The following is a 19,831-nucleotide window of genomic DNA, read 5'->3' as shown; positions in this document are numbered from 1 at the left end:
CAAGTTTGATTTTTTTGCAAAAATTGACGACTAGTCTTATTGTCTTTTATTACTTCTGTGATTGCTTAATTTTGATGTTTGATGTTTTAGTTGAACTATGATGCACAGATTATGGCATTCTGCAAATCTTCATGTAAATAGATTAAAACATGAGCAGGCTATCAACAATAATGCTACAACTATATGTTAACATCATAGAATCCCTACAGCATGGCAAGAAGCCATTTGGCCAACAAGTTCACACCGACCCTCTGAAGAGTAACCCACCCAGACCCATTTCCCTACCCTATTACTTTATATTTGCCCCTGACTATTGCACCTAATCCACACATCCCTGGACGTTATGGAGAATTTAGCATGGCCAATTCACCTAAGCTGCACATCTTTGGATTGTGGGAGGAAACCGGAGCACCCAGAAGAAACCCATGCAGACACTGGGAGAATGTGCAAACTCCACACAGACAGCTACCCAAAGTTGGAATCGAACCCGGGTACTGGCGCTGTGAAGCAACAGTGCTATTCATTGAGCCACTGTGCTGTCCCATTATAAAATGCATATGTAGTCTTGTTATTTGCCTTTTCAACATGGAACCATTTTAAAGTCATAGACTCATACAACTCGGAAACAAACCCTTCGGTCCAACCGATCCATGCAGAACATAATCTCAAACTAAGCTAGACACACCTGCCTGCACCTGGCCCATATCACCCCAATCCTTTGCTATTCATATACTTATTCAAATGTCTTTAAAACGTTGTAATTGTACTCCCATCCATCATTTCCTCAGGATGTTCATTCCACATACGCACCACTCTGTTTACCCAATTTGTCCTCGGATCTTTTTAAAATCTCTTTCCTCTCACTTTAAAAACGTGTCCCCTTGGTCTTAAAATCTCCTAGGGAAAAGACAACTACCATTTACTCTATCTTTACCCCTCATTATTTTATAAACTTCTATCCGTTTGCCTCTCAACCTCCGACATTTCAGTGAGAAAAGACCCAGTCTACCCGGACTTTCTTTATAACTCAAACCTTCCATACCCAGAAATATTCTGGTAAATCTCTTCTGAACCCTCTCCACATTGCTAATATCCTTCCTATAACTGGGTGACCAGAATTGAGCTGAAAATGTGTTGCTGGAAAAGCGCAGCAGGTCAGGCAGCATCCAAGGAACAGGAGAATTGACGCCCGAAACGTCGATTCTCCTGTTCCTTGGATGCTGCCTGACCTGCTGCGCTTTTCCAGCAACACATTTTCAGCTCTGATCTGCAGTCCTCACTTTCTCCTGACCAGAACTGAGGCAGTATTTCAGAAGATGCCTTGCCAATGTCCTGTACAACCTCAACATGATTTCCCAACTCCTATACTCAAGGAACGAAGCAGTGAAGGCAAGCATATCAAACACCTTTTTCACCACCCTGTGGAAAGAATTATGTACCTGAATCCCGAAGTTCCCTCTGTTCTACAACACTAGTCAAGGCCCTACCATTAATTGTATAAGCCCTACCCTTTTTTTTTGTACCAAATTGCTATACCTCTCAGTTATCCGGATTGAAATTCATCTGCCATTTTTCAGCCTATTGACCCGGTTGATCAAGTTCACTTTTTTATAATCTTAGAAAACCTTCTTCACTATTTACTATACCACCAATTTTGGTGTCACCCGTAAATTTACTAACCATGCCTTCTATATTGTCGTCCAACTCATTTGTATAAATGGCAAATAAGAGGACCCAGCACCAATCCCTGTGCAACATCGCTGTTTCCTGCTGTTGAGCCAATATGTATCCAATTAACAAGCTGAGTCTGAATCCCATGTGACCTAACTTTACTAATTAATCTACCATGCAGAACCTTGTTGAAAGCTTTACATTCTTGTGTTTCAAGCTAAAAAAGCATTGAGGAATCATCATGTACCACTTTATTATATCGATATGTCACTGTTACAGATACTTTTTTTTTCTCCATTTATTGTATTATATATTTTCTTTGGTAGTTCCAGACCTAACCAAGCTCCTGGATCATCCACTGATAAAATGTTTGAGGACTGGCTCAACGATGATAATTCCTATCAAAGGTAAAATTTTACATTTCTATCCAGGTATCTGTGATGTATTTTGTTTCCTTTAGTTGTTTTTCAGTTGATGGAGTGATGATTAATTTCCTTTCATTCTTTAAAGTGGCGGAGGATTTGGTAGTCAGGATAATCGTTACGTTGGATTTGGAAACAGTCCATCTCCTCAGAAAAAGGAAGATGATTTTCTCAACAATGCCATGACTTCTCTTTATTCGGTATGAAATAATCTTGGATTTGTTATAGTTATGGTTTTACTTCAGAACTCTCATGGGAGACCTTTTTTTTGGACTACTAGTTAATACCTAATTTTAATTATGCGTGACCACCAAGTGACACTGTTTTCAAGTATATTTTATCTTGTGATAAAGGTTTGGGAGTAACCTTGTACCTGTTATCTGAACTCTGTACTTATAGTACAAATTACTTAACTCTGTTTATTGAGGAAAATTGATTTTATGCTGGCTTTAACAATTTACTTTGAGACATAAGATTTTTGTTCTGTATATTGATTTTCAAATAAAGTGTTGTAATATTCTTTGAATAGTCAATGTAAAAAATGTAGTTACACTGGCATCACAAATGTTCCTTATGATTGTTAATGTGACAATTTCTGACTGTTAGCTGGAAATTGCAGTAATACTATTTAGGCTTTGTAGTTTTAAGAACATATGGGGCACATTGTTTAACTAAATGTCATTCTTACCTCATGCTTGCTTATGACAGTTAGATTTTCTAGCCTTAAGAGGCTATGATACCTGACCATATAATAAATGATTCTAATTATCACTAAGCAAGAATTATCTTTATTGTCACGTACTTGCATGAGGACAATGAAAAGTTTACAAGTCTCTACTTAGGGTGCTATCTTGGGTACCAAGGTATTCTTATGTGAAAACAAAATTAGAAAAATAAAGAAATAGGAGTTCAGAATAACAGGCCTTCCAACCAGCCTGTGGTGGACTCCCCCCTCAAGTCTGGGTCCATGCTGGCTTTCAGCCCAGACATCGCAGAGGATAGGAGGTTAAAAAGAAAAAAAAAAGTGAAAACAGAGAGGGAATAAAAAGAAACAAAGTGGTCAGCACAAACCAGCTCCAGCTCAGGAGTCCCACATTGCAAACTTGGTGACATTTTGGAGCAATATCATGTTTAAAAAAGATAAAACTGCCAAATGCTTCTTTCAAACTTCCTTCTCATCAATGAATTATAGTAATTTTTTTATAAGCAAAAACACTAGTCACATAAGACAAGGTGGTGAATGATCAATTGCCCTTCAGAACTTCTTTAGTGCTACGCTGAAATGTCAGTCTGGACTTTATATTCAAGTCTTTCTGGCTTATGAATGTGCTGTCACAGGTCTACTCTAATTTTGGCAGATCTGCTAATACATTTGCAATGTATAGTAAGGATCTCAAGATCAGTAAAAGGAAATTACTGCAGATGCTGGAATCTGAACCCAAAAGAGAAAATGCTGGAAAATCTCAGCAGGTCTAGCAGCATCTATAAGTAGAGAAAAGAGCTGACGTTTCGAGTCTAACTGACCCTTTGTCAAAGCTTTGACAAAGGGTCAGTTAGACTCGAAACGTCAGCTCTTTTCTCTCCTTACAGATGCTGCCAGACCTGCTGAGATTTTCCAGCATTTTCTCTTTTGGTCTCAACATCAATACCTGGGTAATTTTTCTGCTAACCTTTTGTTTTTTAACTAATATAAAGTTTTCATTTTTGGTAACCTTATTTTGAAATCTATGAATACTAACTTGAATTTCTAGCCATGCATATAAATGGGTATGTTTAAGTTTTCAAACTTTAGCCCAGTGCTCAAGCCCTTTGATCTGTCCATATGAATGTATGGAATCTTCTCTCGTAGTTATTTGCAAACACTGCTTAGCTACTTGACCTATGGTCAGCTTGACTGGAGCTTGTGGGAAGAGAACAGAAAAATGGTCAATATGATTTAGAAGTTCAGTTGTTCAAAGCTTCGCATTACCAAATTTCTGAACTATTGTCCATTATTAAATTTGGAAATTCAAATCCATCTCAGAAATCAAAATCTAATGAATGGCCTTAATTAATTTAGTATATATTCACTATTTTACAGGGCTGGAGCACTTTTACTGTTGGGGCCACTAAGTTTGCATCAGCTGCAAAAGAAGGTGTAAGTAGCACTGTTGCAATTTCTGCTTTTATATCCAGAAACAGATTTTCAATTGGGTAAATGCAGTAATGCATTTTTATTTTGTTACTGATGTTTGCTGAACCTTTCATATGTTGTTAATTTAATAGTTGATGTTAAAGAGAAAATCAAAAGTCTAAGCGCTTCTTCATCTACATTTTTGTAAGCAGTGTGTGTATAAAAAATGCAAAAGTCAGGCACCAAAACATTCTTTGTTTAATTAAGGCTTTTTCAATGTGTTTTTTTTTTGACAAGTTTGTATATTGAAGGGGAGTAATGTTAAAAGAAGATTAATGATGAAAAGTACTGAAGATATGTGGGTGAAATTAATCATTATTTTGCTCACCAGGCAGTGAAACTTGGAAATCAGGCAACACAAAAGGTACCTTTTTTTCCTTTCTTCCATGTTGTTCCATACTCTGTATGTCAACTACTGTCAGATGTGGCTGAGATAGTTTAGCACCCAAAATAACAGGCTTTGGCAGAACAATCAAAGGACTGGAATTTAGATTTTCCACTCCAGATTAACCAGCTTTTCAAATGCAATTCATATTTACAGCATTGAATGCATATTAAATAATCTTGTTTTGGTTTGGGGCAGAGTGGCGCCTTGGTAATGAGGAATAATATTGGGAATTTTTGAATTGCTAAAAGTGGTTGTTCTGTCCTTATTGCTTTCTTGCTGGATAAAGGTTTGGGGCTACAAGCAGCAGTCTGAGCCGGTAAAGTGTTCGTTTTCCAAGCACGATAGATTGTTTACTAGCAACAGTGTTCGTTCAATGTGCAGCATCAATATCCTCCTTTTTATTTTGATCAACATCACTTTGATTTTATGTGATTACTTAAATTTTAGGCATTTGCTTTGAATCATAAGTTTGTCTGCACAAGTAATGAGTGTTTATCAAGTGTTTTAAATGCATGATTGGAACTTTTAAGTTGTTGCTGAGCTGTGGTTTACCTCTTCCATTTAGCAGTCCAGAAATTGTCTGAAGGTACCACTAGTGTTATCATTGTAATGATATTTTGTCATGGTTTAAAGGACTCCATTAATTTTTCTCTTTTCCCTTCAACTTCAATTTTATTCCAACTTCATATCAGCTGGTAGTAGAGGTCAGCTTTTATGCATCAGGATATCAGGAGGACAAAAAGGGGACATGAGATAGCTTTGGCAAATAGAATTATAGAGAATCCAAAGGAGAATCCAAATATATTAAGGACAAAAGGGTAACCAGGGAGAGAATAGGGCCCCTCAAAGATCAGCAAGGTGACCTTTGTGTGGAGCCACAGAAAATGGGGGTGATACTAAATGAATATTTTGCATCAGTATTTACTGTAGAAAAGGATATGGAAGATATAGACTGTAGGGAAATAGATGGTGACATCTTGCAAAATGTCCAGATTACAGAGGAGGAAATGCTGGATGTCTTGAAACGGTTAAAGGTGGATAAATCCCCAGGACCTGATCAGGTGTACCCGAGAACTCTGTGGGAAGCCAGAGAAGGGATTGCTCGACCTCTTGCTGAGATATTTATATCATTGGTTGTCACAGGTGAGGTGCCAGGAGATTGGAGGTTGGCTAACGTGGTGCCACTGTTTAAGAAGGGCGGTAAAGACAAGCCAGGGAACTATAGACCAGTGAGCCTGACCTCAGTGGTGGACAAGTTGTTGGAGGGAATCCTGAGGGACAGGATGTACATGTATTTGGAAAGGCAGGGACTGATTAGGGATAGTCAGCATGGATTTGTGCGTGGGAAATCATGTCTCACAACTTGATTGAGTTTTTTGAAGAAGTAACAAAGAAGTTTGAGGGCAGAGCAGTAGATGTGATTTATATGGACTTCAGTAAGGCGTTCGACAAGGTTCCCCATGGGAGACTGATTAGCAAGGTTAGATCTGACGGAATACAGGGAGAACTAGCCATTTGAATACAGAACTGGCTCAAAGGTAGAAGACAGAGAGTGGTGATGGAGGGTTGTTTTTCAGACTGGTGGCCCGTGACCAGTGGAGTGCCACAAGGATTGGTGCTGGGTCCTGTACTTTTTGTCATTTACATAAATGATTTGGATGCGAGCATAAGAGGTACAGTTAGTAAGTTTGCAGATGACACCAAACTTGAAGGTGTAGTGGACAGCGAAGAGGGTTACCTCAGATTACAACAGGATCTGTGGCAGATAGAGTTTAATTCCGATAAATGCGAGGCGCTGCATTTTGGGCAAGCAAATCTTAGCAGGACTTATACACTTAATGGTAAGGTCCTAGGGAGTGTTGCTGAACAAAGAGACCTGGGAGTGCAGGTTCATAGCTCCTTGAAAGTGGAGTCGCAGGTAGATAGGATAGTGAAGAAGGCGTTTGGTATATTTTCCTTTATTGGTCAGAGTATTGAGTACAGGAGTTGGGAGGTCATGTTGCGGCTGTACAGGACACTGGTTAGGCAACCATTGGAATATTGTGTGCAATTCTGGTCTCCTTCCTATTGGAAAGATGTTGTGAAACTTGAAAGAGTTCAGAAAAGATTTACAAGGATGTTGCCAAGGTTGGAGGATTTGAGCTATAGGGAGAGGCTGAACAGGCTGGGGCTGTTTTCCCTGGAGCATCAGAGGCTGAGGGGTGACCTTATTGAGGTTTACAAAATTATGAGGGGTATGGATAGGATGTATAGACAAAGTCTTTTCCCTGGGGTTGGGGAGTCCAGAACTAGAGGGCATAGGTTTAGGGTGAGAGGGGAAAGATATAAAAGGGGCAACCTTTTCCTCTGGCCGCTCATTCCACGCACGCACCATCCTCTGCGTGAAGTGGTGGAGGCTGGTACAATTGCAACATTTAAGAGGCATTTGGATGGGTATATGAATAGGAAGGGTTTGGAGGGATATGGACCGGGTGCTGGCAGGTGGGACTAGATTGGGTTGGGATATCTGGTCCGCATGGATGGGTTGGATCGAAGGGTCTGTTTCCATGTTGTACGTCTCTGACTCTGACTCTAAGTAAGTAAAAGTATTGAACCAAGTTCACGTATTGTTTTAAAAACAAAGTGCTGGTGAAACTCAGTAGATCTGGCGGTATCTGTAGAAAGAGAAATAGCGTTAACCTTTCGAGTCTATTATGACAGAAGAGAGAGGTTGAAAATGTATATTGTTTTACATTGTAGAAAGTGGTTGGGTAAACTATGTGGAACAACATCATTTTCCACTTTTCCAGTTCTGAAGAAGGGTCATAGAGATGTACAGCATGGAAACCGACCCTTCGGTCCAACCCGTCCATGCCGACCAAATATCCCAGCCCAATCTAATCCCACCTGCCAGCACCTGGCCCATATCCCTACAAACCCTTCCTATTCATATACCCATCCAAATGCCTCTTAAATGTTGCAATTGTACCAGCCTCCACCACATCCTCTGGCAGCTCATTCCATATACGTACCACCCTCTGCATGAAAAAACACTAATTCTGTTCCTTTTCTCCATGGAACCTGCCAGACCTGCTGAGCTTCTGCAGCATTCTAGTTTTATTTCAGAACTCCAGAATCCATAATATTTTAAATTTGTTTTACATAAGTGGTTTCTGTCCTGAAACCACTGATAGATGTTTTTGGGAAAAAAATTTGGGTCTCAGCGTTGTTAGCCGCACTTAGTGTTGGTTTGGATTCTGAGTTATGGCGGGCTATTTGACCAAGTCAGACATCAGATCCTTTTCATGTCATCACCATGCAGGTATACTAACAGCTCAGTCTCCGCGTTGCATTTATGTTTGTTGGTAATCCTTTGTGCTTCAAGTCCAGCTTTGTATACAAGCAGGAAATCTCACAAACTTGTGTAATATAGCCAATAAAGCCTTTTAAAATTGAAATATTTCTGTAAACAAAATCATACTAACATTGTTTTCCAGACACACACAATCTTTCCTGCCTTTGTGGAAGACCTTTATAGCTTTATTATAGTTTTATTACTGATTTAGATAGAAAGCTTCAAAGGTCACAGAGTCTAAGTAATTGTAAAAGTTAATGGCTTACAAATGTGATTACATACTAGCGCAGAAAATTCTCTTCTACAGTGGAAATTTAGCTAACTGGTCAACAATCTTTTTTCGAAATGAGTTTGGAGGCTATCCAGTAAAATTTTATTTTGTGCCTTGGAGGTAAAATTCTGCTTTGGTAGAAGTAGAAAACCAGTGGTTATGAATTGGCCACCTTCCATACCCTCGACTCAACTTCTTTTTCAGCAGTGCATGTGGTTGATTTGCTCTTGTCTGTTTTGCACCCCCATGAAAGTTGAATTTAGCTCTTTATATTAAAGTTTTTCTGTACTGAAAATGAAATTTTGAACATAAATCCTAAGCAGGGCACAGGACATTAAAAACTCTTAAAATACTGCAGCATGGATCTCTTTAATAGTTACTTGGGAGAGACCTTTAGAATTCGAACTCAGCTTAAACTATATGCCTGACTGAACTTAAAAACAGGACTGTGTCCTGCTTGTGTATCATGCATTAGATTGGATTCATGCAATATTGAAATAGATGTTTGACTGAAACCTTGATTGCTATGTCATGCAAGCCTGTTTTGTTGACATTGTCCTTGTGTCTTGTCTGCATGTATTGTGGTTCAAGCTGAAGCATGTGTATCCTTAAGCTATTTGCTTCTCTGATTGGAATAAATTTACGATGCATTCATTTCAGTACTGATGAATTCTTTCTTGTTTTTAAATAGGCTACAGAATTAAGTCAAACAATTAATGAGAACGTCATTAAACCTGCTCAGGACAAGGTAATGTAACCCTGCTTGAGGAGCTCAAAATTATTATCAGTGCACTAATGTACTTAAAAACTTACTACTTAAGTTTTGGGCAATCGTTTTCCCAATCAAGAGGATGTAATTGGTTGGCAGACAATTTTCTGCAGCCAGTTGGCCCAGATATTTCAATGATCACTGTGTTGCTGGAGTTGTGCATTAGGACTATGCAGAATACCTCATGCAGTCAACGCCATGAGAATTGACCAGGAAATTGAGTTGCTTCTAGACCCCTCAGAAGTCCCTTTGAAGTCAAAATTCACAGGGTTTTGATCACTCAAATTTAATTATTGCCCAGGAAATGTTACTGTACTAAAACATTCATTCTTCTGTAACTCCTGGATAACTGTTCAGCTGGACCTCCAGTTGCATTCTGGCAACACCTGAATATTCTTCACCAGCAAGTAAGAAAAAAAAATTATTTAATTTGCAGTGCCATAGAAATTTGATTTCTGGTGATTAAAGCGCATAACTAAAAATAGTATATTAATTACTAATCCTAAATATTTGCAGTGAGTTTAATTTATGGCCACTCTGCAAATATCAGTAGCCTCTCCTCATTCAATGTATGCCAGTCATGAAATTCAAAGTGTTTCATAGCCATTGCAGGAAACTGAGCTGCCACTTTGCACACACCCCAAAACTCCTCCAAACACCAGGATGATAATGAGCAGATAATCTGCTTTTGTGATGCAGATTGAGGGTTAAATACTGGCCTGGATACAGAAGACAGCCCTTCTGCTCTTAGAAATATTACCATGAAAACCTTTATGCTCACCTGGAGAGGCAGACACTACCTTGGTGAAATGTCAAAAGATAGCACCTCCAAAAATGCAACACTCCCTCAATTATGCACTCTTGATTTTTCTGGTAGCCATGATGTAGAGGTGCCTGTGTTGGACTGTGGTGGACAAAGGCAGATGTCTCACGACAGTAGATTATAGACCAACCGGTCTTCACCTGACAGTCGATCGGTGCTCCAATAGCTTGTGATTTCAAATAAACTTGTTGGACTATAACCTGTTGTCCTGTGACTTCTGACTTGATTTTTGTGGTCAAACTATGTATGGGATATGAATTGACATCCTGCTGACCGAGGTGAGAGTGCTACTAACTGTGGTGTGGCTGTGAATATTTGCTTTAATCTGAAGTCAATGTACCATTTATCCATAAACAGCAGGGATATCTTTACAGTAAAAGCTGACCCATTGTTTGTATTGAAATTGTGCAGATTATTTATCTGTGTGTTACATTTTATAACTTATTAGCCGTAAAGTATTTTTCATTTTATGGTAATGATATTGAATTTTAGAGAATCAAATTTCTAAAGGTACCATTGCTTTTAATATTTATCTTTGTGGTATTTTTGTTTGAGGCATTTAGTTTTGAACAGTTTTGGCATTTGTATTCTGTTTTTAGTTAAATGTTTAAAGCCTCATTCCATGCTACTTGGGTGCGTGTTTCATTCCTATAAGGATACTTGAAGCTAATAAGTAATACTACTTTCAGAAATAATGAATTCCACTCTTCTTTATGCTTATTGGTCTATATTGCGTGCAAATACCTGTGGATGATTTTTAATGGTTTTATTGATGTTTAATTGTACATTTTGTTGTCATATTCCTTTGGCAATTAGTGTTTTAATATTCCATATATATTAGAATGCACATCAAAGACAGTCCATTTTACTGGTAGTTGCCGATGTTTCTACTTTGATTTCTGTCCTATAATGGGATGTCCGAAATTGTGCACAGTGTTCCAAGTAATTGAAGTCTGAATATTCAAGTTCAACATTGCTTCATCATTCCTACATCCTGTGCTTCTATATACAACAAAAAAAGTTTTATTTTTAGTCTTGCTTTGCCACCTGGGATATACGTATGTAGATATGATCCTCTTTTATTCCTGTACAATTAAAATCTTACTATTTGAAATGTGTTTCTTTCACTTCTGATTCCAAAGGCTGTTACTTCTAACTATTTCTGTGTTGAACTGTATGTGCTTATTCTACTTTTATGGACTGTTCCAGTCTTGATAATGCTTTTCTTCATTTGTCACATCCTCTTGTCCACACATTAGAATAAACAATTTTCAGTCTGCCTCTGAGTATGTTTTTTCACATGTGCAAAACATAACAGCAGGGTTGAAACTGATCCCAGTAGAATACTGTTCAGCATATCTCTTCAATGCAAAGACTTCTATTTGATCTTCATTCTTTGCAATCTACCCTCAAGAATTCCTCCATTCCTTTCGCCACATCTCCCTTAATTTGAATCTGCCATTATCTTTGTCGTGAGTCTTTTATGTGGTACCTTATCAAATGTTACTGTGGACTGCTTTGAGTCTAACTGGTGCCATAATATTACTTGTTAAGTTGTCTGTTTAAATTGTTTCAGTGTACAGCCAGGTAGCATGGAAATCACATTAGCCTAGACATTTAATGTAATTAGCCAATACGTTCAGTGGCCATTCACCTTTATTATCAGTCACCATAGAAACCAAACCAGATTTTGGGTGTGTTCTGCTTCTGTAGATGTATATCCCAAGAACTGACTGCCTGCAGGTCGCATTGTATGAAGAGAGTGGTGAAGTCGCTATTTTAGCCTAGTATTTGTGCTAATAGTAACATCTGATATAGCTAATAATTTCATTTTTGCTCTTTTTATGTTTTGTTTAGCAGATTAATTACCTAATGATTTCATGTATCTTCCTTCAAAAAGGAAGAATAAGTGTTGTTATTGAAAGCATTCTAACTTTCTGTACTCTGCCTGAAGGCACTGACTTAAGGTGGGATGCAATTCCATTGCTGCTTCTGATTTTCTAATATCTTTCCCAACTGGTTGTTCTTTTAAATCTTATGTCACAATTGAGACAAATACTGCTTACAAACTATTCAACTGATTGTTCCTCCTCTCTCTACCACTTTGTCCATATTCGTATGTGGCACTTTGAAACTTTTAAGTCAAATGATTGACAAATAGAGATGTATATTAGTTTGTTAAAAATATGTTATTCTTTAATGGCAACTTCATTGTGTCTGCCTCTGATCTTTAGATATCACTCCACCACTTACAAAACATTGTTAGCTCCGAAACCCCATGCTTTGAAATATTTTGCTGACCTTTTATGCTTCCCTTTTTTCTTCAGAGCTCAACTAAATGGTCAGACATTGACACACTTCCTTTTGGTGCAATGTCTATTTATTTCTGATGATGTCTCGGTCACTATCCTTTCTTAAAATCACCAATAGTTTTATTATATTCCCACCTCTTGATCTCGATATTTATCATCACCTAGAAAATGTTTGGATATATGCACTCTTCTATTTTTCATCGATAAAGGTGTTTCTGTAAATTGTTGTGTAACTCTCAAAACTGCCTTTATTTTTAATTGTAGGCATTTTTATATATACAGGTGAAAGATGGGAAATTTTTAGATGATGTATCCATTGGTGTGTCACACATTGCTAATAAGGTATGAAGAAAGATGCAGCTGGTCAAGTCTCAAAGCCAGCCTTCATATACTGTGCAACTGATGCTAGAACAGATTAAAGGCCACATTGTTGAAAAAACAATGATTCACACTGCCTTCCTGGATCAGTATAAAACTAAATTTTATAAGATGGGGAAAAAAAACAAGTTCTTAAAACTACAGCAGTCAGTTGAGCTGAGAAACTCACTAATGGAATAGAAACTGTAAAGATTTTATGTGCAACAGCATTAGTTTGCAAGGTTTGTGAAGGTTTGTAGCTCAGGTTGAGGTTTAGAGTGTAGGTTTGATATCCAGACGTTTCATTACCTGGCTAGGTAACATCATCAGTGGCGACCTCCAAGTGAAGCGAAGCTGTTGTCTCCTGCTTTCTATTTATATCTTTCTCCTGGATGGGGTTCCTGGGGTTTGTGGTGATGTCATTTCCTGTTCGTTTTCTGAGGGGTTGATAGATGGCATCTCGATCTATGTGTTAGTTTATGGCATTGTGGTTGGTGTGCCAGGCCTCTAGGAATTCTCTGGCATGTCTTTGCTTAGCCTGTCCCAGGATAGATGTGTTGTCCCAGTCGACATGGTGGGTTTTTTTTTCATCCGTGTGTAGGGCTACGAGGGAGAGAGGATCGTGTCTTTTTGTGGCTAGCTGGTGTTCGTGTATCCTGGTGGCTAACTTACTTCCCGTTTTTCCTGCTTAGTGTTTGTGACAGTCCTTGCATGGAATTTTGTAGACGACGTTGGTTTTGTCCATGGGTTGTACTGGGTCTTTTAAGTTTTAGTTTTTGTCTGAGAGTGTTGGTGGGTTTGTGTGCTACTAGGATTCCAAGGGGTCTTCGTAGTCTGGCTGTCATTTCTGAAACTTCTTTGATGTATGGTAAGGTGGTTAGGGTTTGGTCTGCTTGTTGTGGTTTGTTCTTGAGGAATCTGCGGACTGTATTTTTTGAGTATCCGTTCTTCTTGAATACGTTGTATAGGTGGTTCTCCTCTGTTTTCCGAAGTTCATCTGTGCTGCAGTGTGAGGTGGCTCGTTGGAATAGTGTTCTGATACAGCTTCATTTGTGTGTGTTGGGATGGTTGCTGGTGTAGTTAAGTATTTGGTCAGTGTTTGTCAGTTTTCTGTTTACGCATGTCCGTTCTTTCGACTGTGACGTCCAGGAATGCGAGTTTGTTGTCGGTTTCTTCCTCCTTGGTGAACTTTATGCCTGTGAGGGTGTTGTTGATTATGTTAAATGTCTCTTCTATCTTGTTTCATTTTGTGATGACAAAGGTGTCATCTACGTAGCAGACCCAGACTTTTGGTTTGATGGTTGGTAGGGCTGTTTGTTCTAGTCTTTGCATTACCACTTCCGCTATGAATCCTGATAGCGGAGATCCCATGGGTGTGCCATTGGTTTGTTTGTAGATTATGTTGTTGAAGATGAAGTGGGTGGTGAGGCACAGGTCCACTAGCTTCATGATGTTTTCGTTGGGAATGTGATTGATGGTGGTTGGGGTGTGTGTGATGGTCTCTTCTAAAAGTGTGGTAGGTGTTTCCTTTGCCAGGTCGATGTTGACGGAGGTGAACAGTGCTGTTACGTCGAATGAGATCATTGTTTCGTCTTCCTCTATTTTGGTGTTTTTGAGTTTTAGGAATTCCTGGGTGGAGTGGATGGAGTGCTGTGACTCTTCTACTAGGTATTTCAGTCTTGTGTGTAGTTCTTTGCCCTTGAACATAGTTGTGATCAACCCTGTTGTACAAATGTGAAGTGAGGCCAACCTCACACCAGAGTGAAATAGGTTGAGACTCCCTCTGGACTTGCAGTGTACATTTAATGTAACCATTAAGCAAAATTAGATAACATTACAGTTCACATCAGAATTGTATATACATTTCTTGGCTGCGCAGTTGCCAGGTATGAAGTCTGTCTTTAGAGTGGTCATGCAAACCTTTTTGATTCTGTACTAATTTTGTGTTTTCCTCTTTTTTGCTATCAATGATAATTGATGCGGTGAGTGTCTATGTGGAAAAGTGATTTATTTATTAAAGTTGCAGAGAGAACCAACACATAATTTTAAAGTTTGGTTCTGAGGAAGATTTGATAACTTGAATCATGGTTAGCCTTAAGATGTGTGTGGTTCTGGGATTATGTTCTGATTTAATATTTTTTTTGTAATATTGTATATTGAATGAAATTTAGATATTATATTGATACCTCAGTGATCAAATACTTAATTCATTGGACTGTTACATGAGTCTCCCCAACTTAGTATGTAGGAAAAGGTTTAGACTATTTAAACTGTTTATAACCTGAGTTCTAATACTTTGTTGTGGTTCTGTTCGCCGAGTTGGGAATTTGTCTTGCAAACGTTTCGTCCCCTGTCTAGGTGACATCCTCAGTGCTTGGGAGCCTCCTATGAAGCGCTTCTGTGCTGTTTCCTCCGGCATTTATAGTGGCTACTATAAATGCCAGAGGAAATAGCACAGAAGCGCTTCATAGGAGGCTCCCAAGCACTGAGGATGTCACCTAGACAGGGGACGAAACGTTTGCAAGACAAATTCCCAGCTCGGCGAACAGAACCACAACAACGAGCACCCGAGCTACAAATCTTCTCTAATACTTTACTGAGTATTGTATGATAATGTTAACATTGTGAGGAACTATATTTATTTTCTAGGTTTAAGTAATAGAAGACTAATAGCTGATGTTAGAGCATCAATTCTTTTTTTTAAAATTTGTGTATATAATTAAATATGATTTTAAATTTATACTGGAATGATGTTTCAAGCATTTTAATAACATTCATAGGTGCAGGGAGTGACCGTTAAAGGGTGGCAAGATGTCAGTTCTTTCTTTACCAATAAGGATTCTGAAAGGTAATGTGCAACTGAATGCATTTAAATAAATTTAAATAAAACCATCACATTTGTAGAACTTAATAATTTAATGAATCATTATGGATCCAGAAATAACAAGTTTAATACATTAACAGAATTATGTTCTCTTCTATTCTTTGGACAATTATGCCTATGATCCAAATAGAAATTATTAGAACTGTTTCCTTCTGTCGATGATTTGCCACCCCCATCTATTTATCAAATCAATTTTTTTTAATATATGTTGGAGATTCTAATGTATGCAATATTCTTCAGTGAGAAGGTTTAGGTATGACACTGAAGTTGTGTTCATTTATGGTAAAATTTGCCATGCCCGGTTTGTGTAGTATTTCGTTCTGACTAGAAATAAATTAGCTTTGTGTTCAACAACTTGATCTTTTCTTTAAAATAAATATGGAAATGTCTTTGCAATTTTGGGGTCATGAGATCAAGGGTTTTATGGTGTTTTATATTTATGTTTTATGCCACTGCATGTAATCGCAGAGGGGCATCCAGGTTTGTAACTGGTTGGAAGGCTAGCCTGTTCTATTTCTGAGATAGAACTATGGGACAGATATGATACCCTCACTCAATTAGGTGAATCTTTGAACTGTTACAGAACTACAGAACTTTATTGGAGTGTTGATGTGTGGCATTTTTTAAATGCATTGATATTGCAACTGTGCTCAAATACTCTCTCTTGCATACAATTCCTACTGTGTAAGCCAGCAAACTCTGAAATTTTGTAAAATTCGGAGTACACAGAGTTCCAAGGGATTGCTACGCTTGAGCAAGGGCAGATCTTATTGCAAGGCTTTCAGTAGGTAAACAAAACTGTTCATGGATCACTGAAGAATACTTCAAGTGTCAGAGGCATTTGGAGAATGAGACAGAGCTTCTTGCAGCTTTCAGGCAGAAAAATTCTGCTGTTAAAGTTGTGCTGCTGAGAAGATGGTCAGTTCTGTGTACTAGAACTCAGATGTCCCAAGAGTACTTGGGACTCTGGGATGTTTTTGGAGACAGCAGGTGTAACTAAGTGTTGGAGTTAGGGGTGAGGTAAGTCCTTGAAGAATGTTTTGGGGGGTATGGGGCAGTGAAGAATTCAGCAGCAGCAGTATTGGAGGCTTGGTAAAGCTAGCTGTCCCTGAAAAGCCACAGTTGTGCCTGAGAGTAAGTCCTAGAGTGCAGATTCCAAAATCCAGGTTTGTAGACCCGGGAGTGGAAGGTGGGTTATCCAAATGTGAGTACTTGTTGAGGAATTCCATGACGGAGTGGCTTTCGAGGGAGCATTTGAAGCTAGGTCTTTGAAAGAGAAGAATTGGAAACCCTTGTAAAGTTTCAGTAAGATTTTGATGTCGCATAATGTCACTAATTAGGCTCACTGAGTGGGATCTGTCTTGACAACATTTGGTATTCGGTGTGTTCTATAGGGTATTCAATCAGGTTTGTCTGTTATTTATAATTATCTTAGGGTTACTCTAATTGGATGCTGGAATACAAGTTTGAACAGTAATACAATCTACAACTTTTTGTAAAGTCGTTTATCATTCTTTGTTCAAAACTGTGGAATTTTGTGACTTTATACACGTAAGACGTGACCTGGGATCTCAATTTGTCAACTTAAAAATGAATACTAGTCTTTAGTCAGATCGTAACATTACATTTCGTGGTCTTGTCTGGTGGCGCAAAAGCGCATACACCATCTCGTGCATAAATTGAAAATCTTGTACAAGGTCCAGCTTGCATTACAAGTTATTTTTCAAATGCCTGATCACTTCTGAAGTCTGTTGTTTTCTCTTTACTACAGCCACCCGGTTGGAGAAAGTTATCAGAACAGTGGACTTGAAGATGATTTCTGGGAAAATTTTGATCAGGATGAGAGTTCCAAGATGAAGATGCCATCTCATGCTGGTGCTTGGGGATCAGGTGAAAAAAATAATGATGCGTGGGGCACCGAGAACAGCATGAAAAAACAAGCAAACGGTAGCAATGCTTGGGACAGTTGGGATGATAATTGGGCAGCAGGTGGGGAAAGCAAAAATAAAAAGTCACCGAAGAAAGAAAGTGAAGGAACTGTGGATGATGGATGGGACAATCAAAATTGGTAGCTTGGGAAAGTGTCTGAAATTGAATGGACCTGCAATTCACTTTGCATTACTTGGCTTCATTGCTGTCATAAACCAGTTCCTATTTCTGTCTATAAAGAATCAATGTTTCATAAATCTATTTTCCATTTCAGAGGCTGGTTACATGCATATTTTACCAACAAAAGGAGACTTTACAATGAGCAATCAGTATTGTAACCAGAACACTGTCCCTTTGCATACTTTGAATTTAAATGTATCATTTTTACACTGAATACATGACATATACATTTTTCTTTTTAAGACAATATAATTTCTCCATTAATTTGCCACAATTTTTTTTGCACATACAAACATTCATTAGAAATCTGCAGGGTATCAAGGAGAAAAATGTAAAGTTAAATAGTGCAGCGATTATTTTAGCTCAGGTTTTCTTTCAGAAACACAACAAACGTAGCATTTACTGCATGTGCTATATTGTGTCTGTCTTCAGCTTTTATGTGCAATTGTACAGGGCAAGTAGCATTTGCGAATTCATTACTGGTGTTTTCAGTGTGACTTATTATAGTTTTCCCTAGATGATAGAAATAAGGTTATAGATGATTCATTTGACCAATCTAATCCAATCATAATTGATTACTAACTCTGCTTCTTCTTCACTTTACATGCCTTACAAATGACTATATAATCTTGAAATTGCTCATTATAACATTCTGTCATCTACTATCTTAACACTTGCTAACATCAATCGGTTAACACCACTAAAATAGGAGATGAAAGAATAAATGAGTCTATTAAATATTCATCTGGGGCTGAGAGTACTCCATTATGTCAATTTTAAACAAAATGTGGATAATTTTACTGGCCTTTGGCATCAAACTAGATCAGAAACTTTTTCCAGTCTAAATGTATGACGTGACATAAAAATCTTTTATTTGTTTAATGTTCAGAAATTAAATCCATCCTCTGGTTTGTCAGCTTTAATTTTTCTAAAGTATTAGATTTATAAGTGCAGTGACATTTCTTGTCTGGTCTTCTGCCTCCAAAACCTATCTCTCCACCCCTCCTCCCACCAAAAGAAACATTCCAGTTGCATATAGTGTGGATATAATATGGATAAGTGATCTTTCAGTATTGGATTTTTTGATTAAATCTGTGCAATATTTTTGAGCATGAAAACAAGCTCAAAATGTATTTTCATTCTGTAGCTTGGGGTTATTGAGCTTTTATGTTATAAAAGCCAACGTGGAAGATTGCTGACATGAATGAATATCTACAAATTCTGTATAGCAACTTGCGTTGCTAATTATTTTGCACCCATTTTTGAGTGTGATCGCTTATTTGTTGATGTATGACAATAAAGCAGGTGAAAGTGTTTGTCTTTTTTCTTAATTACATGGGAAGAGTTATTAACATTCAGTTTATTTTAAGACTTCATTCTGTAATTTAATCTTTTCACTTTGACATCCCAATTTTTGAACACTTTCAATGTGAATGTAATGAACATCAGGACTAGCTATGATCATCTTGAATGATGGAGCAGGCTTGAAGAGCCACATGACCCACTCCCATACTTATTTCTTATGCTCTAACAGGAGTGATACTTCTTGAGGCCTGATCAACATATACCTATCACTTACTATTACAGGAGCAGAATTTATGTTCTTCATTGTATTGGTATGTGTGAGAGTTTGTGTGCATGTTTAATGTAACAGTTCCTATGATACTGTATTGACTGAAGTTCTGCATTGGCCAAAAATGCTCCAGCCCTCTAATATTGTCACTCTTTGGTCAATAGGTGGTGCACTTTTTCTAAACCATTTATTTCTCCAATGCAAACAAATAAAAGTTATCTGTTTAAAAATCTGTACTTTACATGATGACTTTTGGTGTGGTGACAATTGGAATTCAATGTGTGAAGATTCTTCAAAGTGAATGTATTCTGCTTTCGAGTACAAAATATTGGGTACTTTCTGATTCATCAGTTATATTTTAGCATCGTCAGCTTGTAAATATGATGCACACTTTGTTGACATTATGGGTATTGAAAGTGACCTTTGCTCCAAACCCAATACATTTCTGTTCCTTTAACAGCCTCTGAGTAAACAATGGCCAAACCTTTTTCCTTCTGAAACTGAGTAGTGGAGTTTCTATTCACTGTGCGTTAGAATTATTAATTTTATTATTGTTCAGTTTGAGTTTATGCTTATGAAATTTCCCAAACCACCAAGGGTTTGAGCAAGGAATGTTTTTCAAAATGGCAATTACTCCTGTCTCTGAGCTTCTTGGAAAATCTGATCTTCAATTGTGACTGAGTTGCATAAGTAGCAACCTATATAACAATGGAACTCTGAAATACATTGCATTGATGTTGACTCG

The 19,831-nt window shown here is 37.9% G+C and overlaps 1 protein-coding gene across 7 annotated transcripts in view; it reads left to right on the top strand.

The window, feature by feature from the left end:
* Positions 1 to 19,327, top strand: part of arfgap1 (ADP-ribosylation factor GTPase activating protein 1) — a 43,236-nt gene extending 23,909 nt beyond the window's left edge. For 3 of the 7 annotated variants that reach the window (XM_072556648.1, XM_072556650.1, XM_072556649.1), the window contains 9 exons: positions 1,998 to 2,078; positions 2,182 to 2,293; positions 4,174 to 4,230; positions 4,598 to 4,630; positions 4,941 to 4,970; positions 8,951 to 9,007; positions 12,446 to 12,505; positions 15,301 to 15,368; positions 17,176 to 19,327. In XM_072556648.1, coding sequence (XP_072412749.1) covers positions 1,998 to 2,078; positions 2,182 to 2,293; positions 4,174 to 4,230; positions 4,598 to 4,630; positions 4,941 to 4,970; positions 8,951 to 9,007; positions 12,446 to 12,505; positions 15,301 to 15,368; positions 17,176 to 17,476 — 799 coding nt within the window. In that variant the 3' untranslated portion in view covers positions 17,477 to 19,327. The remainder of the gene's footprint in view (positions 1 to 1,997; positions 2,079 to 2,181; positions 2,294 to 4,173; positions 4,231 to 4,597; positions 4,631 to 4,940; positions 4,971 to 8,950; positions 9,008 to 12,445; positions 12,506 to 15,300; positions 15,369 to 17,175) is intronic. The other 4 variants (XM_072556651.1, XM_072556653.1, XM_072556654.1 and 1 more) reach the window with 4 other exon arrangements.
* The last annotated feature ends 504 nt before the right edge of the window (positions 19,328 to 19,831 follow it).

The sequence above is a fragment of the Chiloscyllium punctatum genome, chromosome 37 (genome assembly GCF_047496795.1).
Source record: "Chiloscyllium punctatum isolate Juve2018m chromosome 37, sChiPun1.3, whole genome shotgun sequence".
Classification (NCBI taxonomy): domain Eukaryota; kingdom Metazoa; phylum Chordata; class Chondrichthyes; order Orectolobiformes; family Hemiscylliidae; genus Chiloscyllium; species Chiloscyllium punctatum.
This window is presented reverse-complemented; position numbering and strand designations above follow the sequence as displayed.